The 23,829-nt window shown below is 44.0% G+C and overlaps 1 protein-coding gene and 1 long non-coding RNA gene across 2 annotated transcripts in view; one reads left to right on the forward strand and one right to left on the reverse strand.

Moving 5' to 3' along the window:
* Positions 1-1,425: 1,425 nt before the first annotated feature.
* The window catches only part of LOC135915623 (uncharacterized), a 36,493-nt gene continuing 14,089 nt past the window's right edge, over positions 1,426-23,829 (reverse strand). The window contains exons 4-6 of the mRNA XM_065448732.2: positions 17,127-17,192; positions 2,588-2,644; positions 1,426-1,707 (exon numbers count right to left, since the gene is read on the reverse strand). Of these exons, the coding sequence (XP_065304804.2) occupies positions 1,457-1,707; positions 2,588-2,644; positions 17,127-17,192 (374 nt within the window). The 3' untranslated portion in view covers positions 1,426-1,456. The remainder of the gene's footprint in view (positions 1,708-2,587; positions 2,645-17,126; positions 17,193-23,829) is intronic.
* LOC139057893 (uncharacterized) lies at positions 7,673-15,831 on the forward strand. Its single transcript, XR_011513073.1, has 3 exons — positions 7,673-7,938; positions 9,445-9,580; positions 14,627-15,831. It is a non-coding gene; the product is annotated as an uncharacterized lncRNA (long non-coding RNA).

The following is a 23,829-nucleotide window of genomic DNA, read 5'->3' on the forward strand; positions in this document are numbered from 1 at the left end:
GGGATCTCGGGGTCGGCCGACACTGCGGCCGCTTAGGTCGAGCGCGAAAGAGTGCTTTCTTCTCGTGCTATCTGCACGTCAGGCTGCGTTCTTCACCTGGTTTGGAGGTGATAGCAGCACTACTACAACCAAAACAATCCCTTAGTTTACCCCGACGCTGAGCAGAATCAAGCACACGTCACAAGCTCACCTCAAGTACAGTAACCCGTTGCTTCAACCTGCTGTACCGGGTATGTGACGCTTTTCAAAGAACGTCTTTCACGCCAGCGGTTTCGCAAGCTGCGCCTTGAATGCACTGGTTATGTGCCATACTTCAATGGACCTCTCGCCAACTTTGGTGACTAAGGATGCGCCTCCAAGTCTGCGGCAAACATGGGAACAAGTCCCAGCATTTGCAGGCACCGGTGTGCGACACTTCTAATCTCGGAGGCCACGTGTGGACTTCTGGACAGCGCCACCAGATGGCGTATTCTGTCCACAAACAAAAAGTAACCACTTAATAGGAAAAAACGAAATCACGAGAGAAACACTTTATGATAACTCAAAGGGAAGCTCATTACTTTTCGAAGCGAGATCGGGATGCCTTAGAACACGCACGTATAAAGCGAGATATAAGAAGGAAGAAAAAGAAGCATGTGCTTGCTGCGGTAAAGCTAGGGAAACTATGGAGCATGTTTTATTAGAATGTGAAGACGCCTACCCAGCGGTCGATTTAGGCACCACTAGCCTCCTTGAAGCCATTTGGTTCAGCGAGAGCATTGGAAAAGTAAACATACCCGCAATAGGGGTTAGTAAGAGCCGATTGGAGGATGGGTGGAAGAAAAGTAGGGAAACGACAAAAAAAAAAAACGGAGACGTACAAAAGCACAGTTTGCAATAGGGGATCAGTAATTTTGGTTGTTGGAGCTCATAGTGTTTTTCTTCTTTTTTTATTGCTTAACCTAGGTAGGACATTAGGCAGTATAGTAGCAAGAGCTTGGTGGTGCAGCCCACCACCCTGTTTCAAAGGGGACGCTCATAGCATCCATCCATTTGTCCGAATTCGAGAGAGGAGCCCAGTTGCCACATGATGCGCTTTTCAGCCTTCGCACGCATGGGCATGGTATGCATCCCGGAGGACACGCGCAGGTTTCACGGTGGTGGCACTAGGCGGCTCCGAGTGTTCTTAGATAAGCACTAAAGAAGAGTTCCGCTGCAGTGCATGCCTCATAAATGATGTCGCAATACGTTGCCTCGCAACATTGATTCAATGCTAGTGCATTACCGTCGACAGTCACCATAAGCTGGGTTCTCGCGCAAGTTTATTTCTGAATGTATACGCTGTGAACTTCATAAGCAGTTTCCTTTAAATTGCAGCAACGCCAACGCATTCGTCCGATATTTCTGTAAAAAAATTCGAGTCGAAACAAACAGACAACGCACGAGCAATATTACGTAAGTAGGCCTTTACTAAAAATTAGAGGCAAGAGATTTGCTGCAGACATTGCTCACAATTCCCGTACGCCAGATTTTTTAGGCACGTCACAATCTTCCGGCTGCTGCAGCTACTCCGTTTGCACGAGCAGCTGAATTTTTTCACCGTTGTAGTGCAACCGATTCTTGTGCCATAAAAGTCCGCTTTCCAGTCAAACGTACAGCTGCACTTTCCGCACTGTAGTGATATTGTGCTGTTCGCTGAGAATTCTGCAGTACCTGAAATGCCAGGCCCTAGGAAGACAAAGTGCATTCATTATTCAGCCTTGCTAGACCAGGAGTGCGTGATAGCACAGTGTTTGACGCAAACTACTATTTGGGAGCAACGACCGTTGAATATATCTTTGTAAATATATATTTTTTTGTCAGATGAATGCTCTTAGCACACGGCTTAGTATTAGGTGCACTGAACTAAGCAGAATAGTATATTTTGCAGCGGAAAATGAACACTGTACAGTACTATGCATCGCTTGACCGAGAAGCGGAAAGTCTCGTGGTAGTACAACTGCGCACAATGACTTCGCATAATCAATGCACACCAAATTTTGCTCCGTCAGTAGGATTCCGAACCTGGTGAAAATTTTAGTACCTATATACCTTACGTACATCCCCAAGGTCATAAACCAATTCGGTGAACCTCCAAACTTGGGTTTTTAGCGCCATGCTCACCTGTACTCTAAGTTTTGTCGTCACATCTTAAGACCATCCGCAAAGGCTTACTAAAACATTCACAGGGCTCACTCCCCGCACGACGCATGGCCTCAAAAAGTTTTGCAAGACAGGCATATCCACTCCTACATGAAAGAAGCTATGTAAAGGTCCAAAATATTTCTTCTTCAAGATGAGCCTCAGAGCCGTGAGTTTCCCAATATACTTTTGCATTGCAAGTTGCTCTGTTCGTGGTAAGGTGCGAGACGTGTTGCTGGCGCTCCAGCATATATTGCATTCACTCAATGTGAATCAGCAGATTCAGCGGTAACCACATTAATAGAATGCGAACCGAAACTACAAAGATTTGGCAACTGATATTAACGCTATATGAAGACGCAAATGTTCCCCACCTCACCGTTGCAGTTTAATGAATCATAGCTAACAGCATAGAAGCTGTACTCACCAGTATATCCAGTTATATTATCGTTTGGGTTTGGGCGAAGGTCGAAGGGTCGCGGACCTAAAAACAAAGAAAGCGAATGTGTTAGACAGGTAGCGTTAAAATATTCGATAGTACAAAGCTTGTTCGAGACATTCAATAAGCAAGAGTAGGTAGGATTACAGCTGAAATAGGTGAATACCAGAAAAAAATGCGCTTGTATTCAAATTACTGCATTTCATCGGACACCAAAAAAGCTTTTAGAGAGTTTTGTCTGACAATAAGACTGGGTCATAAAGAGTTGCAAGCCAATACTGTCGGGTATTTGTTTTATGCGCAGCACAGAAAAACAGAAGGCACTTCATTGCGGAAGCATACACTTAGTGGAACGCGGATTTGAAGCTAATTCTTCGATTCGGCATTCAAGGACTAGTTGCTGACGCACTGTTCATTACGAGTCAACAAAATCTGGAGGTCTTAGCTCCAAGTATGTTTAAGACGGAGGGGACATATTTTGGCTACTTATGTGTACATCTTGAATTGAAACAGCCTCCTGGGAAACAGTAACGCAAAAAGAAAAATACACTGAAGCCACGTGCGTCATTATCTCTACGATCCCATGGTCTTGGGTCACATCGTTTTAAAAGGTCTGTATGTACGTTTTGTGTGCGGTACGTTCAAAATTATTCTTGTACATTAGCAAAACTTGCAATGTTGTAGGCCAGAGTCTCCGGTCATCTGAATGTCCTCTTCTTAAGTTTTAAAATTTTGTCTCAGCCCTCTTTAAGTACATACATTTGCTTACGAAAATGTATTGTTAACCCGTATCCAGAAAGATAAAGATCTGTAATGCAAACATTGCGAAGCAAAAAGTGGGAAATGCGCTTGCCTAGGTACTCCCTAGGTATCTTACAATTCGAGACAAACAGTAAATGCTCGCCCCCTAGCGGTGGCGCCGAGAACCAGACGATCTAGGTAATGCGCCGGTTCTCAGATAAAAACCTGTGCTGCAAACTTGCCTTGTAGTTCACTAATCTTCGCGATGCCGCCGCGCAGAAACCCGGAAAGGAAAAAAAAACAATACGGATGCCGAAATAATTTCGCATTATGCGTATTATCGCACTGGAAAGACGATAATTCATCATGTCATGGTTTTCCTAAAGCAGCAGACGACACCCAACGCAGAGCGACGTGGTTAAGAAGCTTGGACATTAGGGAAAACGATGACCGACACTGTGGTGGTTTGCTCGAAACACTTCAATCGGGACGCCTTCTTTATTTTTGGCGAGTAGGCCATTACTTTCTTTTTGTATATTTTAGATCTATCGCTGGCGTTTCAATATGGTGAGTGTACTTTGCTTGGGCGAGCGGTTTAATAAATCAGTCATGTGCGCTTGAACCTAATTTGATTTGTTTTTTTAGGTTCCCGCCCAAGCACTAGTGCTATGAGTGCTTTAGCCAGAAGGAATACTCCCAGTAATGTACTTTTGTCCGAAGGCAGTGGTAGCTGGAATGGTAACTTGCTTGGGAAGTCTGAAGTTAATCATGACACGTAGAATGGCAGGGGGCTACCTATCCTTTTGTTAGCATGCCTAAGTTTAGCGGTGGAAAGAGAAGATGGTGCTTTGTCATTTAGTGCGGCGAGTTAATAGTTTATTCGCTCAAAAAAAAAATGGGAAGCAACCGCAACCAGCGTTCGTTGCAGATCTGGAGCATTTGACCTGGCTAGAGCACCGCTAGTTTGCTTGCCGACGCTCTACACACAGCCAAATTCCATCACAGCTGGTCCGATCGGTTTCGAAGTCAAGTACTCCCGCTAACCCAAGTGAGGCTGCTTATTATAGCTAAATCACGCCTATTCGACATAAAAATATGTTTATCGCGATTCCTTCAAGAACAATTTTAGTTTTTAATATTGCCAATATTGACATTAACTTTCAAACGTAGTGCACCTAATGGTGCTTGCGCACTTAGCAAATGCGCTTATTGATAGAACTATGATCCTAATCTGTGCTAACCAGTAATCAGTGCTCCGGGAGTACTTTATCGCCACGTGTCACTGCACTCTAAAAATTTTCACACCCTTATGGGTGTAATGCGGGTGTATTCATCTTTTCACCCTTGTAAACACCCTTGAAACACCCTTTCTTAACGGAAAAGGGCGTTCAACAAGAAAACACCCTTGGAACACCCCAGTCTTTCTAATTTACACCCTAATTATAAGGGCGTAAGTGAACAAGCTTACAGTATATGATAAATGAACATTGCCAGTTAAGGCGTTGATATTGGCTATACATGAAACGCGCGCTACCTGCGCTTGAATCAGGTAGCTGGAATGATTAGATCGGGGCACCTAGGCAGCAGCGCACTGGCTCCGAACAGTGGTCAAAAATGAAGTTTCCCACGAATGTTGATATCGAACGGATGACACTAACGCGCAGACTTTGCATAGCCAGATATCTGCAAAAGGCTTCATATGATCAATGGCAAAATATTTACAATGCTATCACTGAATACTTAAAGGTGTGCAACCAGTTAGACTGGGAATGGTTAGGAGTGAAGGCTAACGGTAAATAGCTCACCAACTTACGGTTTGTATATGAGATTGGCATACTCAGCAACGCTGCAGCCTATTTGCAATAAACGTTTGAGGAACTTGTCGAAGAAAGTGTAAGTCTGATTGAGAGTTAGTATGCAGAAGAGAAAAGTAATGTTCCGCAGCCTGGCGAGAGAACGAATGTCATGGCCGGCAGTCAGCCTCTAGAACCTGCGCAGAAATACGTTTATTGAGGGTAATTACTCGCAGGGGCCTCTGATCAAGGATTTTAGCAAAAATAAAACATTAGCTGGAGAGCTTACGGCAGGCTTTACTAAATCATGACCAGGGAGCTTACTGCTAACCATTGCTTTCTACCGTTACTAACGTATGGGGCCGAAACTTGGAAGTTACCAAAGAAGCTTGGGAAGACGTTGAGGACCGCGCAACGAGCGATGGAATGAAAATTATTAGGCATGATGATAATAGACTAGAAGACAGCGATGTATATTAGAGAGCAAACGGGGATAGCTGATATTGTGGTTGACATTAAGAGGAAGAAGTCGTGCTGGGCAGACATTGCAATGCGTAAGGGAGAGAACTGCTGGTCTATTGGAGTTGCAGAATGGGTGCTAAGGGAAGGGAAGCACAGCCGAGGACGGCAGAGAATAATGTGGACGTGATGGAATCGGGAAACTTGAGGACACGTGGAACCAGTTAGCACAAGACAGGGGTATTGGAGATCACTGGAGAAGCTTTCGTCCTGCAATGGACGTCAAGATAAGCTGATGATGATGATGATGTGACGACATCCATTTCATTTTTTTCGACATTTCATATTATGTCATGCATGCTTGTCATGCACGTTCTGATAGCTCGATTTGCGTCTATTGCGGAGGGGGGGAGGCTAGTAGCGGCGTAGCCAAGTGGGGCACGCCGGGCACTTGTAGCGCTCACTAACAGTAAAATTTTCGCTGCTATGGCAATGGCCCCGCTCCTTTGCCCTCCACGGTCAATTGGGACCCCCCCCCCCCCCCTCACACGAAAAAATTTTCTGGTTACGCCACTGTGGGCAGGGGGGTGTAAGATTGCTCTAGACCCCCCCCCCCCTCCCTAACTTGTCAACGGAAACGGGGGACGGGAGGGCAGCTGCCGCCGGGCAGCAAACCTTAGGCAGCCCAATTACCGGCTGCATTTCCCTTTGGACGTGAATACTGCTCTAATGCCATTACACTGCAGGATTTGTGGCGGTTCGAGGGCATGCAACAATAAAAAAAAACACATACAGTCATCAGCAAGTCTTAGCTTGAGCAGATCTTTGGGAGCTGGGCAAGACTCTCACAAAAAAAAAAGCTTGGCACCCCTCTTACAGGCATTGTCAACTCTTGGTCCTACCGCTGACTGTACATTTCCGGTAAAAAAATATCACACAGGAACTCCTCTCGGATTTGTCTAAGTGTGCGTAAGCATTGTGACTCTTCCTCATCCACACGCAGTCCATGTCGTCATCAATGTTATGAGACTTGATCGGACAAGTATTAGCGACAGCGCTGTGGCGACACGAGCTGCTCTGGTCGGCGGCGCAAGCGAAGTACTGCAGGTGGCGGGGCCACGCGCGCTGGTGACGTTCCGTTCGTTTTGAGCCGTTATCGCTCTTTAGCCCTCCTCGTCCGCGACGAACCATTCTCAACCGTTCTCCGGCGGCGGCTGCTTGTGGCACGGCCGCGCGAACCGTATCTTGAAAGCGAACTGCATTGTGGACAGAGTGTGCCCACTGCTGAAAACTTCACGCGCTGTGTTCTCACCGTTTACTTCGCTTTGAAAACAGACGCGCGTACACCTATCTTGAAAGTGATCTGCGAAAAGCGCATAGTGCGGCAAAAGCTGAAAGCTTCGTGAGCGCAGTGTTCTCGCCGCTTCGGTCGCGTTGAAGCATAGAGAAAGAAATTTCTCTGTGGTTGAAGCGAGAGCTAGCACGAAGGTGAATTCACTCGCTGCTGCGGGTTCTATTTTGAAAGATATCGTGCGTTACGGACTGACGGGCGGATGGTTTTTCTTGTTGGGGAAGTATAGAAATGCTTCCGTTATAAAAAAATATCGCAGGGTTCGCGAATTTCGCGATAAGAACCATCACCAATCTACTCCCCCGCCCCCCGCTGAGCAATGCCGTCTTGATCGCCCCCCTCCCAACCCCGGGAAAAGGGACACTACCTTTCTATCTCAGTTGAAGAAAAGATGATGAAACGTCAACAACGACAATAACGGCATTTGCTAACGAGTTGTCTTGTCTAACAAGTGGCCTCTGAGATTTGCGCGCGAAGCTGGCGCGCGTGAACCTGAGAGGCCATAATTGGCCGCTTAATAGCATAAACAGACAAAGATAATGCCAAAAGACACAGCTAAAAATTAAAACAAAGAACAGATCTTAGCTATACTGATTGGGGAAAAGAAATAAAAAAAATTAGACAACCGCAACACACGCCACTAAAGCCACCACCGCCGGCATAACGCGGAAGCAACAGTTGGCAACATTCACTCGCGCCTCATTGCTTCGTCCGCTTTGTCTCCGCAACGACAGCCGCCATCTTCTCGCGCCTAACGTTTTGTATGGTTTTGTTCTCTGCAATCCGCGCACACAGCTCTTCGGTGGCTGCACATCTGCTCGGCGTCGCAATGCGGCCTGCGTCATTTTCTGGTGCTCGCGCAATCGGTGTGAAACATGTCGCATGTGAAATGTTTGATAGAAGTGCCTCACGTCCAAGTCAAGCCGCCGTACGGGTGTATGGCTGTGCGCCCCGTTCTCGGAAGCGTCGACGGGTTTCCGGCATGCGGATTTCAGGTACGTGCAAATGCTTTTCGCCCTCCTATTGAGCTCCGGAGCAAAGCGTGCAGTATTTCATGTGAAAGATGCAGTGCCCGTCATGATGGTGTGAATATCGAGCGGCAAACGAGAACTTTGGCACTTAGAGCACACCGCGGCTGCTGAGTCAGCGTGGAAATTGTTTTACGTTACCGTGATATGTTGCTGTCAGTCTAATCTGCGGCTTGTGGACAGCTAGCCCACTGACTTTTGTTGTGGCAGCGATAGGTATATAAATGGAAGCGGTATTAATTTTCGAGAGCAGAGAGTATTTTCGCTCGATGTTTGGTCGTGTTCATGGCGTTATGAAAGCTAGAAAACTAACTGGCTTTATCGTGCTTAGTTCCAACTCCAAGGGGCGTAACGTTGGTGCTGTATATGTTTGTTTTCGGTGTCATATGAGTACCACTTTCATGCTTTTGTTGCATGAGAGTGGTTGCTGGTACATGCCTTCTGGGCAGAACACAATAAAAGCAATTTCCTCACTCATACGTATGCAATGTGACGTAACAAAATTTTCAGCGTTTTATTCGGAGCGTAAATATCCAGTATAGTTTGGTAAAAAACTCAAATTCTGTCTTAGCTTAGTAGGCGTGAAACAAGTGAAACTCTCATTCCTTTTCTAATTATTCGCCCGAACCGCACCGCCCGCAGATGCGTCATCGGGTAATTGACAGTAGCTTCGCTACGTGAGTTGTTTTATGCGCCAATATTGCCCGGTTAATTATCCTGTTAATTTATGCCGACGCTCGTTCGTCTTGATTTTAAGCGGTTACTATCCCCGAGTACCGAACGATGCCAAACTTGTGAGGTGTAGCAAATGCGGGAAATTCAAAGTGGCGTCGCTGCAAGTTCCTGTTTTTACGTTTCTTGCATTCAACGCCAACAGACACAGTATCACTGATTTATTTTCCATTTCTGCTGTACTTGATCAATCTAATGTGACAACTGCGTTTGCTCTTTAATGTTCTCCATTTACTGTGTATTCAGCTTGGCTGCCGCCCTCTCTTCAGAGGATGCCGCTGTGATAGCTCTTTCGTATAGCACATGCCTCTAGGCCCTTGTGTTTCAAGGGCTCTGGCGAGGCAGCAGTGCTCCAAGTAATTTTACCATCCTATATATTTTCTATTTTGCATCATTCTTCCACAATGGATTTTAATGTTCATAGTATTCGTCATTTGTCATCACCATAATTTTATAGCACGTAGATTTTACGCACTTTACAGCAACAATTTTTAGGCCAGTTCACAGCCAAGTCACATGTTCCATAATACATCGTCAACATTACCACTTGTCATGGCGCTCTTTGGTCAAACCTGGCCCTTGCGCCATAAAACGCCACGCATCATCATCATCAGCTTGGCTGCCAGAAAATGCTTGAATTTCTTTCAGTATCAAAGTGACGAAATATTTCACTGACGGCCGTGTGTGAAACACGCAAGATGACAAAACTGATAGCAAAATGATGAGATATTTCTTTTATAGCGTTTGGACTCGACTTTTGGTGAGGATGTCGATCGACCTTGGGCCTGGTGACAGCACACCCGACATCGCCAAAGTGCAGCCTATCATTGAGTGCCCCCGAATGGACCATCAACATCGGAAAATGAAGCAGAGCCAGGTAGGGGCAATTTTTACTTTGGAACAGAATACTGACAGCTGCCTCTTTTTTTAAGAATTAAATAGCATATTTACAAACCAATCCTTTCTCTTTGTGCAGCCTATATAGAATTGTTTTTTGCTTGTTATACAGACCTTCAGAAAGCAGTTCTTCTGAACCCTTTTTACATGCACAAATAAATAAAGAGGAGTGCGCTTTCTGAAGAAATTGATGCACTGAAATGTGCGTTCGACACACAGTGAGATGTAAAATAACCAACTTTAAAGCGGTAAAAAAAAGTTTGAAACATGTTCTAACATCATAACCCGCCTTGGAATACGGATCTAAATATAACAGCAACAGAAGTGCATGCAGAGAAGTGTTTGGAAGTGTTTGCAAGATATGTACATTGTCTAAGAAATTGTTTTTATTTACTTGGAGCTTCTTGGTGCCATGGCAGTGCAGTAAAAGCTCAAAATGATGCCCCTGCTCCTAATAAAGCACCTTTAAATTTTAAAATTAAATTATGGGCTTTTACATTACAAAACCTAAAGTTTTGGGAACCTGGATTCTTTAATATACACCTGAATCTAAGTGCATAAGCGTTATTGCATTTTACCCTCATTGGAGGGCAGCTGCCGTGGCCTAGATTGAAGCTGGGACCAGCATGACTGAGCAGCATGGCATCATAGTAAGTGGGCTATAACACCAGGTCAAAATGAGAAATACCGCTTAGAACTACCAACTTCTTGGCTCACAAGCACTTCGCACTAAGTTAGACGAGTATGGAGTACTGACAGCGACCGTTTATGTACCAATTTCTTTTTAGGCTGACTCCATTATTAGGGTGCGAAGCTTCAATTAGTCAAAACTAGCCTAAATTACAGAACCAGCTCAAAACACGCACCATGTATAGCTGGATTTGGATGGAGTCAATTCATGTCGCCGAAAATGGAAGTGGCAGTCACACTATTTCATGCATTTTGCCTAAAACATGGTCAATATTAATTAATCAATTTCTAAAATATTCTTTTCAATAAGTTTTTTTCAAGCACGAAAGGAGGAGCCAAATGGTGTTCAGGTGCAGGAGCGGTTAGTTGCACGGCACTTCTTGCATGTGTTCACTGGCTTCTTTCAAGCTTGAAAAAAAAAAATTTGTTGCACCTACTGAGCAGTAGACAGCTGGATTGGGAATTTTTCAGAATGCTCTACAATTTTCGCACTGACACTTTTGCTTTGAATAAAATATTTGAGCAGTTAAATAATTGTTAATAACTAATTACCTAATTAGAAAAAATGCAAGGATTGGTTTCACTTCCTCAACACCATGGCAAACGACATTACCTTGGTGCTGTCCAGCTATGTGGCACTTGTACATATTTAAAGCTTGCACATGTCATACAGACAACCTGGTAATTACAAGGCATATATAGAAGTGGCTAAGTTGTGTGAGCCAGCCATGCCTAGCGAATCATCAGAAACAGCCATGTTTCTTTGACTTAAGGGCATGATAAGATTTACATGCTCGACACCTTGTATCAGTGTGCTCTAGGCCTGTTCGTAGTTCTGCTGATACATAAACAATATTTCTCCACGTGTAAGCTCATATGCATCTTTCAAGTATATTGCCTCGTGTGTCCAAAATAAACCATCTTCGCGCTTCCTTCATTATATCTTCATATGTTGCTGTGCTAAATTTTTAACATGCAACTGCACAAATTTTCATCTAGTTTTCATATTTCCTCGTTGTTTGGTGGCTTTATTTCTGAACAAGTTGTTTTCGTTAAAGCCTCTTGCACACAGCAGTACTCAGCATTTCAGCTTAGAGTAGGTTTTTTTTCAGATTGACATTAATACACCTTGCCTGGGCAATGTAAGGCATTCTACATAACACGGCCCTGCAATAATGTTTTATAATGCATTCCAGCATCATGCAAAACTGTTTACTTACCAGATTAGAATATTTATAAGTGTTGGAAGTAACAGAACTGGAAGAAGCCAGCAGATAATGAGGCCAAGGAAAGCATACAGGAACATGTTTTAAGTTTTTTTATATGAAGTATAGAAATGATAAATTCTAGGTAAGTGAAAGTGAATTAAAAGATATCCACCTGTGGGTGGGGAACGGACCCATAACCTTCACATTACGCATGTGATATACTAACCACTGTGGTACTACGGCCGTGTTCGAGCGTCGACAATCTGAGGGGCCATTGTGGACAGTTGAATGCTGCCTCGGTGGCACAGTGGTTAGTGCATCGCATGCCTAATGCAAAGGCTGTAGGTTCGTTCTCCCCCCATGCCTGGTTGTTTTTTTTACCATTTTCATTTCCCTTTATCATTTCTACATTTAAATAGAAAATTACAAATAAGTTTCCACGTGCCTTCCCTGGCATCTTCCAGCTGTGATTCAGAAAAATTTTGACCCTCAGTATCCTTTCTTCTCGTTTGGAAGAACAGGAGCTTCATTTTAAAAATAATGAATTCACCTTGTTCAGTATCTCAATGTGGTCTCAAATCTTATCACAGCATGTGTATTACTAAGTGAAGTTTTTGGTAAGGTGATGATATAGCATGGGACCTAATTAGTAGCGTTTGTGTACAGATATATGACTAGTCTAATAAATAGGAGGATTTTATGAAGCACTTCTAACATGGTCTGAGCATGTGTTTAAAAAAACTAATCTAGCATGATTTCAGGCATAACTGTTGCCCCTGAAAAATATTTGGATCATCTGCATTGGCATTGTTTTTAGAGAGCTCCAATACTGCTTTGATAGAAGTAGCCTCGTGGAACATGAAGCATCGCTTCTTGCTGAGTCAAGGAAATATCTGCTTATCTGAGGTGCATGTGTCATATGCTCGAATGCTGTGTAAAGGCTGCTAATAAGAAAATTACTTAACTTGCCTTCCAGAGACTTCTTCGGTAGTCTATGCTACTCGATCATAAACAATTTACCATAGTGAACATTCATCACAGTTGGCTTTGCAATGTTTATGAAAAATACCACAATTGCCTACTAGACATGTGACTGCACTAAAACTTGGAATTAATGAGCAGCAAGATTTATAGGACAGCAAAGCTTAGTTTATTACTCCTGTTTCTGCCATAGTTTCTTACAGTAATTACTAGAAGGAACTCTGGTGCTGGAGTCGTACCACCATGGGAATGATGGGAAGCACATGAATTTGTCTGATATTCGTGCTTGTGAATTCAGACGTTCTTTTGGCTTCGTATATTATACGCTATATAAATCTTATTGTCGTAAATTTCAGCGCAGTCTGTACTCTTCGAAGTGCAGAAGACGGCGCCAACACGCACAATTGCTATTAATTGCAACGATTGAGCTTGTCCACGTGGCCAAATCGAAAGGCGCCAAGCGTCTCTACGCACTGGTATGCCCGCGATAAATTTATCATGGCGTTGCACTCGCTTGTCGTTACATGCCTCCGTGGCTTAATGGTTTCAATATCAGACTTCTGTTCTAGAGTTCCTGTGTTTGAATCCTGTCGTCGGACGATTTTAATGTTTATTTATTTATTACACAGTTTATTGTTGAAAATGGCTAGTTTACAAAGTCGCAAAGCCGTTTGAAGCCAAACAGACGAAGTTTAGGCAAATCCATGTACTTCCCATAATTTCTATGCTGGTACAGCCGTTCTTGTTTCATCTCCTGTGGACACTAACGTCAGAGTTCCCTCTAGTAATTATTGTATGAAACTCTTATTTCTCCACCTCACTCGTGTAGAAGTGGCACCACACCTGCTGCGTAAACATGCACTACCTTTTGGCCAAGTGCAGGGAATGCTGTGAACTCGCCCTGTACAAAGCCTGCACTAAGTAAAACAAATCACAACATGCAGTTGCTGCCACGTTGAACTGGTGGAATGAGTAGTGAAATGCAGCACCTCCTGAACTAGTTCAGAAAGTGCAGGTTAATCAAGTGGAGATTATATAGTAACAGAAGTTGGTTGATTCTGCATTACATTCACGAAATATACTTCATGATACTTTTCCATTTATTTCCTCAGTTATTAAGAATCCCTTTTGCATTGTTGGACAAAACTACAGAATGCCAACATATTTTCTAGCATTGACTGGTAGCAAACACGTCAAAACTTGTTCTAGTTTCTGGATTGCCTCTTTAGCCGTTAACCCCCAAGTTAATTCCGGAAGAATGTACCAAATTTTTTACGTACTCAATTTTTCGGTGTCATTCTCATTCTAAAAATATATTACTTCATTGGTCTCTGGTTAGAAATAACACAAAAATAAGAGCTGCCCTTGAGGGCAGCTTTCCCTCAATGCCGACTGTAACTCATCTTTGACAATAAGAGCAGCGTAACATCGGGCAGAAAGAGTGCGACTCGTCATTGGCGATATTGGTACTACCTCCAGTCACTAGTACAGCTTGGGATCAATGGTTAAAGGTTGCGACTTTGTTGCTGCCTAATTTTAATTCTGCAGCTGTTACACTTGGGTGTAGCGTGTGTATGTACGTGTGCATGCATTAAAATGACTTCACGCTAGAGCAAAGCAACTGCAGTGCAGAGAGGCATTAGTCATCTTTATATATTTGCTTTGTAAAGATGCACTAAGTTTATCTTTTGCAGTATAGACTTGGCGCTCATTGGCCAAAGATGCCCTTGTGCTACTAAAACCTATCAATTATTTCGCTTTCGGTCTGTGAGTTTTAATTTGTTTTTCTTGAACTGTGCAATTCCCAATCACAGGAGTGCATGTCATCTGAGGTGTTCCTTTTTCAATCAAGAATGTTTAGGTTGTGTTTGTGAAACTCGATTTCTTGCCTCAAACGAGCTTGTGCAAACTGACCAAGCTGATAATTCTACCTGCTTATATATTAAATATGTTGCAGTTATGAACCCTCATAATGAATGACACATAGTATAAAAATTTTATCTAATAAAACAATTTAACGAAATTTTTCATGTTTTTCGTGTTCATGTTCACTTCTCTACTCTAGTGTCCTGTCTGCATGCCTCACTTCGTTTTTTTGCATATTAAATACCGTATAAACGTAACCATGCTTTTTTACCACAATGCAGGGGGAAAAGGTTCCGGTAACACCATGCATTCAGTATGGTGGCCCAGATGTGTACGCAAGCAACCTCCTTCATCTGGACCAAGAACTACTCTGCAGTGTCTCGCAGACTTCCATGCGAAGCCCTCAACATTCTCGTCTCAGTGGAATGGCTGCTCATCTATCTGCGTGTCCATCACCAAGACGGCCAGTTGTAAAGCTCCTGTACCCGTTTAAGAAAGCTTAGTTATTTTTTTATTTAGTTTTCATGGTTGGCCGTAGAATCTTAACATTTTTGATGTTTCTAACATTTTTACCTGGCACAAAGTGGTGCAATAACTTTAAACCAGTGTAATGTATTTAAGTGATGCTCACTCTAATGCCTATCTGGTTTTGTTTGTGTTTAAGAAATTTGAATGTCTAATAAGGTAACGGCATTTGAATTTGTCATCATGGCTCGTTTCAGTGAGCTGCTAGGGAATAAGACGCAAAGATTATCACACACCAGTTGTAGCATTTTTGTTTTCATGAGTAAAGTATACATGTTTCAAAAGATGGAAAGTGAGGAAAAAGCCTCAAGAACATAATCAACCTAGGATTGTCATGTCCTCACAACTCTGCAATGACTAATGCCTCATACATCTTGGGAGCACATTGGTCGCAATGCCTACAGGTATACTTGATAAGAGAATAGCTTGCACTCAGATTTGCCACGCAGTTGATGGCTGATGGCTTTTGTTTGTCGTCGTCATGTTACTACTATGTATTGAATATTCATTTAGATGTGCTGCGGTTTTTTGCAGTCACCTATATATATGTTCTTCGTTTCAATAAACATTTAGTTGAGAGTTAGCGCTCATCCTCTCTGCTTCTAGTCTGTGTCCGTGTCACTTCGCGCTACAATCCAAGATCATGTTACTGTACCAACTCGCCCAACTTTCTATCCTTGTGCTAAAGACAGACTCAGACTTGTTCTTACTTATGTGACCGGTTATTTTTGTGTTTTATAATAAGATGCAGTGCTTTTCGAATGAAAACATGTAATAGTTCGTAATCAGGTTAATTAAAAAAACTGTTCTGCTTAAAATTTAATTGAGCAAGCCTGTGCCATTATTCGGTGCTTATGTCTTTTTATTGGTATGGTTTTACTCCTTATTTTCCTTCTTACACTTAAAATGTGCAAACATTATTATGTAACCATTTCTCTTTAATGAAATAAATACTTCTGCCATTTCGTCACAAATTATACAATGATATTGTTCAATTACATAACCTTAGACTAGCTGATTGTTATTCTGGTAGCTTAACTTACAATGACTGTGGAATATTCTATGCAAGCACATGGTGAAAAATAAACTAAATTATTGGGTATAAGCAGGTCACTGGCAGTAAATGGAGCATACATATATTTCAGGAAATAGTGCATGCTTATATATTGAGCAGCATGCACAGCTACACATGCTGTTTTGTTCGTAAATGCTGAAACATTATTCGCCGTGGAAGCACTTTGTTCTTTGGCTTTCAGTGCTACCTTTAAGTCATATGTGTGAAAGTACTAGTAGAAGCATCCCGTGGAGATAAATGACAACTTCGATGAATAGAGGTATAACATGTGTGCTTAAAACGGCAAAAAACTTCTTGACAGGCAAACGTATGCTTCTCTAGTACTGCACTTGTTACCGTCGCCAATCCATGCATTGGTTGCGCTCTATTGCATTCAATATGAGCTACAACAACGAGCTGTGTTCTCTTTCCCTCCTGGTCGAGCTGGTGTTGCGAAAATTTTTGACCAAGAAAAGTGGGGGTTTTTAATTATTTCTGAAATGCATGTAACCATGCTTTTGGCTGTGTGCTGTTACCACGGGGTTATAAGTACTGGTGCACCAAGGTGCGGGAGATCCTGTGTCCTTAGTGCAGCGCGCATTGTTATTGCGCTCTGCATCCTGCCGGCAGTATACTATCACTGCAGAGGAAGATTACGAAAAGCATGGCCTGTGTGCCTTGCTGCAATGGCGAAACCTTAAATTGTTTGCCTGAAAGGGTCGCACGTTATGCTACCACATGACGGACCAGAAGCGCAATATGAGGACGTCTCACAGATTCTGGCTCATACTGAACAAGGTAGTACCATAGCTAAGGCTAGGCAGCGTTCACAACAGCTGGTCTGCCCATTAACTACATGGCTGTAGTGAACGCTAAAATACTTGCAGGGATAACACCCTTTTGGAAGGGTGTTGTCCATGCTACACCCATATTGAATGGGGTGTGTCTGTGTTACACCCCATATAGAAAGGGTGTTTGTTTGTTTTACACCCATAGGCGAGGTGACGTCATATTAACACCCCTTCTTTTGTGGGGTGTTAATTTGCATCCCGTTGCTTGGGGTGTAGCAATACACCCAAAAAGGGTGTCACCCATGGGACAAGTCATTTACACCCTTAAAGGTGTTAAAATTTTTAGAGTGTGGCTACCATCCCACAGTTTACCAAGACATGGCTGCATAGTTACGTAACCGCTCCACTTACCCGGTCCCATTGCGAGTGCAAACACGTCGGCCACATCCGACTCTTGAAGCTCTTCGGGTTCTCTTTCTGAGAAAATAAAATAAATAAAAGCGCTCACATTTGGGCACTGAGACACCATCTATCAGCACAACCTGGTTGTTGGCCGTGCTATATATTTACAGTGAAGTATACGTCTTGTGTGTGTAGCGATTTAGACCTGACTACTGCCAAAAACGACAATAACCTGCATCACAGTCCCCGCGTCTACCTTACTTCATGTATATATCAGAGTGCCGCCATGTTGACCCATGGCTCCACCTACCGTCAGGCCACCATGCTGGTATGTGTGGCTGGCTGTGTAGCGGCAATTTGCTGTACAGGAAGAGCCGTTCGTCGCGCTTCACAATCAATTCTCCAGCATGTTTGTTAAAATATGTTTCTATGCATAGCTGCGCATGCAGGGGCAGTGTGGTGAAAAGTAATAATTATGCTCGATATCGGTCCTCGTGGCAAGAAGAATTCCGCAAGTGGTTTCTCTTAGCTGGGCATCTGCAACACAACCTCTGCAAGCTGCCACTGGAAATCATGACGATGCGCACACACTACTGCCAAGAAGAAAGCAGTGAGGCTTCAAAATTGCAGCGAGTTCGATGCTACATTCCTGCTGGCCAGGAAGAACGTCTATAGACCAGAGCTCGTAGCGCTTCCAGGGGGCAGCTGCCGTGGATGGCAAAACTGGTGGACAATATGAACGAAAAACTGCCATAACTCTCAGCGTTTTCGTATCGTACGCTAACCTACAGTGTTTGCCCGCCTTGAATTTGTCGTCAGCCGTCGCATCATCAAATTGGCAGCTTAGCGCGTGCTCTGCCGACAGCTGGTGGCTGGGTCGATATTAAGAAAGTTCAATCTGAACAACTGTGCGATAGCAAAAGATCCACGCTTGTCACTTGATTCTATGTCACTCTTACCGTCTACTGTTCACATCCGGCTCATCTTCTCGATAACGCGGTCGGAGCGTCTCTGTGACCACTGACTGAAGCGCGAAAATGAATAGCATCAGAAAAGGCATCCTTACGAAATCGCCGCCCTGGTCTATAAGTTGTGCTGGTGATTCTTGCTCCCCAAGTTTTCTCATAGTTTGTTCCTGAAGTTCTATTCGGGTCACTGTGTAATACCACGGTCTACGGCTATGTGCGCTCAAACCCTCCTGGCCCCTTCGACACTGCCGTCTCTGCGTGGCCTTCCCCTGCGGTATGGGCCATGACAAGGCGTCCGCGTGACTTCGCTAGTCTACGCGGGTATAGATTCGAGGACTGCCTCACAAACGTCGACCGAGAATGCAATTTCAACTGAGAAGGGAGCGTTTTCTGAAGTACTGAACGCCCGCTTCTATCTCTCCGATGTCTGTAAGCCTAGTTTTGAGCTAGTAAACCTAGTTTTGAGCCTCCCCCAAGCCTACACCACCTACATTAAGGACGTATTGCAATGTGGCCAGCGCGAGAGCTCCGTTTTGTCCCAAAGCATTGGGATACGCCATATTATGAGAAGATGTAAAATGCTCTTTCTATCAGAGTCAATTTACCGTTATGGACGCCACAACTATTCGCCTTTCACTTGCCAGTCATCCCTTCGTCTGCACGCTGTGCGCAGTTACGTCGGGCAATCGTCGAGCATCGGCCAAAGACGTATTCATTCATTCATCTTTAGTTCGGCAATATGGTGCGTGCATAGCAGCAACAAAAATAGCTGGGGGCGAAGACTAAAAGCCACAGAAGGCTTGACGGGGCCTGTACTACCTGATAATTGCACTTCCAAGGGGCAAAAATAAATGTCCATATGCGACAAGCACACAATGACAAAACCGCACACGTGAAATATAGTCCTGGAAGTCTAACAGTAAAAAAGAAATATTTTGCTGCTCTGCATGAGATAAACGAAATAGCAAAACAACAGTAAAAAATCCTGGTGGATTAAATGAGTAGGCAATGTACATGATCATTTGTCGGCCATAGTTAGTACAAGTCCGTGGAGAAAACTAAAAAGTCATTCTGCGCTTATTATAAACATTCACGCTTTCTGTCAAGTTAGCAAATTCCTTCAAGTACAGATTGTTCATTTCAGTCCTTTGTTTGTAGCATGCCATTGGTGAGGAATCGTGCAAGTAGAGAGCAACTACTACGTTTAGGATTTATGGGTGCACATTGTGTGTGCGTTATACGGAGCATTGAAAATCAAAAGGACAACACTTGTTTTGTAATTTAGAAAGCCTGAGAATGTTCCAAATTGTTGAGGTTCCTTGCGCAAGGTAGCAATAGCACAGTTTTGAAAGGAAAAGTGAATCATATAATGACAGTTTTAGATTGTCAGGCTAAAGAAAACCTGTGCACGATAGTATACCAACCACGCGAGGAAGGCTGGATCAAACAGAATCAGACAGGCGAACGCAAATACATGACGCTGCTTTCAAAGAGCTCCACGACCACTCAAGATGCTCTTCCTCTGTTCCCATAGCATCCATTCCTACTCATCTGACCTACTTAAGCAACATCATTCGGAAGAGATTGTATCGACCTTGAGTTTCAAGGGTTCAGACGATCCAAATGCTCGTCCTGCGCCTGTACAGAGGCTGACGTTGCCGCACTGTCCTCAGTCACTACCTCACCTGAGTCTAAGCCAGCCGTTCACGCAGCTGTGGCTTCAGTACCACCAGCAGAATGTGCACCGCAGCGCTGCTCCGCGTGGAGTACTACCCGCCCTGCTTGTTATTACTGCGGCCATGGAGAGCACATCTCCCGGGACTGTGAACTGCGCCAGTGGGGCGAGAGGCACGGGTTCTCTCCTGAATAATGTACGAACATCGGTCAATCAAAAACTACCAGCCGACATCGTACCCTGGCCTTCGTATAACGCCAACGATCTCCACGTGTCCTTCCTCGTGAGGATGGGAAGACTATCCTTTCTTCTGCTTGCCTTTGTTGTTTGTCTGTTTGCCTTTGTCTTCTGTTTGCTTTTGTGCTTCTGGTTGCTTTTGTTCTGCTTGCCTCAAGCACCATTCATAAGACAAGTTCTAGCTTCCAGACACAAATGACTGTACAGAACGTTCAAGTGCGGTGCACGTCTGTCCGGACCCCAGGAACCATGACGCCATTCTGCCGTCTCCTACTTTCGCAGAGTAGGAGACGCTACCGATCACGGAAAGAGAGTGTCTCCTTATACAGCGAAGCTGTCTTTGGCTAGGACCTGAAAAAAAAAACAGATGTGCCTGAAAAGTTGACACAAACATATCATCAGTTGGGCCGATCCTGGTGATAGTGCAGAATGTGTCCAAGCTGAATGGCACATGCGCCTGTGCGCTCGCTGGACTACGACGATGCGTGTCGAAACGTTAGTGCATATATATGTAAAGTGAAAACACTAAATAAATAAAAAGTAAGGCGATAAAAAGCAGAAAGAGAAATACAAGGCTAAAGAAAAGATAATACAAACAACGAAGTTATGTCTTAATATAGCATACCCAGCATGTATAATTTAATATACTTATTGAGCAATGGAGATTCGCTGATATTTCATCTTGACACAATGGAAGGGCTCTGAATTTTCTTCATGATCGCTAGTGCCGCCCACCAAGTTTCGTCCTGGATTTTTCGTTCCTCTTGGATACCGTACTAATCCGCAGCTCCCTTTTCCGGGCAGCTTATCGCTTACTTATCCTGCTACCGTCACCATGCCCGCATAAAGACCGGCATCTCCAGGAATGCCCGCGAGTGTCGCTGAGACTCGACTTTCCGCGATGTGAGTTTCTCCCCTGGAGAAAAGGTTTTATTCTGGATACCTGTGTGCCTCGCCTGGCTTGTGCAATAAATTTCGCAAGCGTTTTTTCCTACGTTGAGAAGTTCTTAGCCTGATAGGCTTTGTTAATTACCGCATCTTGCTCGTTCGCGCGCCTTGCTTTCGCCTTTGCCGCCGGACGAAGTTAATGCGGGCCTCATGTTTGAAACATAATACTCGGCGTTTCATAATACTCCCGAGAGGCCAGGTGTGCGAATAATAAACGAGGGGAAATCCGTATGCGACCATTATGCTACTCCCATGTTCCTCACTGGCGGAGATCGTGATCAGCATGCCTGGCATCTTGGTTGCTATATATATATATATATATATATATATATATATATATATATATATATATATATATATATATATATATATATATATATATATATATATATATATATATATATATATATACACGTGTGTGTGTGTGTGTGTCTGTGACCGTGTGCGTGTGTATGCGATCATTTCGGAGAAAGCCACGTGACCAAATGGCGCGCCTCGGGGATCACTCAAGTCTGGCATAATTTAGGTTATTAGAAGTGGTCATTGTTCACAAGGCAAATGAGAATCTGGTGTTTGCGAAAACACAGCACCTCCATGCATATTTGTTTATTCAATTTAGGGTACATGTCGAAATTGCAGAATTGAAGTCAAATACCACTTGGTATAAATCTTGCGCGATCGGCATTTTATGCAGGACGCTCTTCCCGAAAATTTCTATGACGGGAACACAGTGCGAAATTGTATCGATATTACGGTTAAAACATATAAGGGAAAGTACGACTGGACCGTTACAATTAAATAGGTATCCCTCTTTAGTAAGATTGAATCAGTAAATAATTAAATATTTATTTATTTATTTATTTATTTATTTATTTATTTATCTATGTTGCCTCACTGACTCCTGCATCGGAGAATTTTTTGAGGGGGATTACATTGATAGGGGTATTGTAAGGACCATGAGTAACACACTAAGGTAGTGCTTATCGATTCTTAGAAGCCATTACTGAAAACGTAAAAACATTATTATCCAATAGGTAATCACTCGTTAGTCGATGCAAAAAATGACCCGTACTGAGGTCCTAAAGCTGGCTGAAAAAGAGATGTTCAGAATGTACACCGGGATACCATTCCAGGGAATTATTTCTTGCGGGAAATTGATTGAATTGAATGAGACGGTTCCACCAGAATTGCGCCGGAAGCTTAGAGGGCTGTTTAAACGACATGAAGTGAGGTAAGGCAGTACAAGAGGCAGTAATGAATGATTGGCACAGTAGACTATCATCATACGAAAAAGACAGATTAGGGCGATTAATCTTCGTCATTGCAGTGCAGAAAGAGGGCGATGATTTCAAGTTTGTAACGCTCGATTGACAGTTGTAGTTCCTAATAATAAAACATGGCGCACCATTTCGAACCAACCCAAGGGAATCAAATAAGTAAGCACGACGAGGGGACGAATGGGTGAAGCGTACTGGAGCTGCGGACAAAGAAATGCTTAAGAAATGTGAAATGTATATTGTAAGAAGCAGTCGGCATCCTTGTTGGACGTTCAGAAATAAAAGTCGCGAAACGGGTATATTTACTCATTAATGAAAGGTTAGGCCGAAGCAATGACAGCGATAGCATGCATGCGAGGCCCGTGCTGCTAAAGGCCGATCCACACGACGGACCAAGTCCGCGGGCTGCTCGGTCACGTGATGCGACGTCAGGGCCCGGCGCGGTCCGGTCCGGCGCAGAGCACATCCACACGGCGGACCGCATAGCAGACAGCAGAGCAGACCAACCAGCTACACTCTCGGCCAGAGTGTTATCATTGTTATCATTCCGGCTCGAGCCCCACAAAGCCGGGACCTGCTCAACGAGGTATACAAAATGAAAAAACCTCCTCGTCACTCCAAGAGGACACGGTGTTTAAAAAATGTCTGCTGCACCCACGTGTAGCGGAACGGCGGACATGAAACGACTGGCTTGACTGGCTTTTGCTGAGCCGAAAACTAGATTGGATTTGGCTGACAACACTCTGTTGCCGGACAACATTCGTTGGCTAAGCCAAATCGCTGCGGTTTGCATGCGGTCCGCCGCCAAAACGAAAGCGGGAAAAGCCTCGGCGATTTGTTGGACCGCGAGGGCCGCGGTCTTGCGCGGGCCAACGGCGGTACGCAGGAACTGGTGACGTCCTATCACGTGTTGCGCGGACCGCGGTCCAAAAGAGCAATTTGGTCCGTCGTGTGGATCGGCCTTAAACAGCTCAAACAGTAACTCGGAGATACTAGGCGCCATAGGCATAAGGGACGCGACGGCGAGGGTATATTTGGCGAAGCTGAACCGTTCGAGCTGCGATGGTCTTACAGCTTGTAAAAATACAGCATCATCAAAAGCGAAACTTCTTCATTAACGCTCACGTTTCTGACCATTTTGTGCCTACATTCCTAATCTTTAATAAGGCACTAAACGAAAAGTATCGTCATCTGGAGAATTTGGGTGCTGACTGCGTGACGTACGTAACATGGGACAGATTTTTCTCTGAAGCCCGGCAGAAAGATTTTCGTGTTCACATGCTGATCAAAATGACAGTGGGGTTATAGAGAAAGACATGCAACAAGCGCGGACACTTCTATAGAGCCCAGCGGCAAAACTGACTGTAGAGCACGACGCGGATGGGATTACTATCTTCCGATGGCGCCCGCGTTTTGAACGCTTGCTAGCACGCGCTACGCCAACTGTGCTAGTCGGTGCGGCATTTTTTTTCTACTGCTTTTCAACCGCGCGCGTTCTTAGTACAGAATGGGTTTATTTACTACAAATGATTGCGAACGATCTCTACAAGCCTTCATCGAATCTGTCCCACGCGCAAATTCTTAAAATAGGCGCGAGACGCCTTGTA

Source organism: Dermacentor albipictus, chromosome 3, assembly GCF_038994185.2.
Source record: "Dermacentor albipictus isolate Rhodes 1998 colony chromosome 3, USDA_Dalb.pri_finalv2, whole genome shotgun sequence".
Taxonomy (NCBI): Eukaryota; Metazoa; Arthropoda; class Arachnida; order Ixodida; family Ixodidae; genus Dermacentor; species Dermacentor albipictus.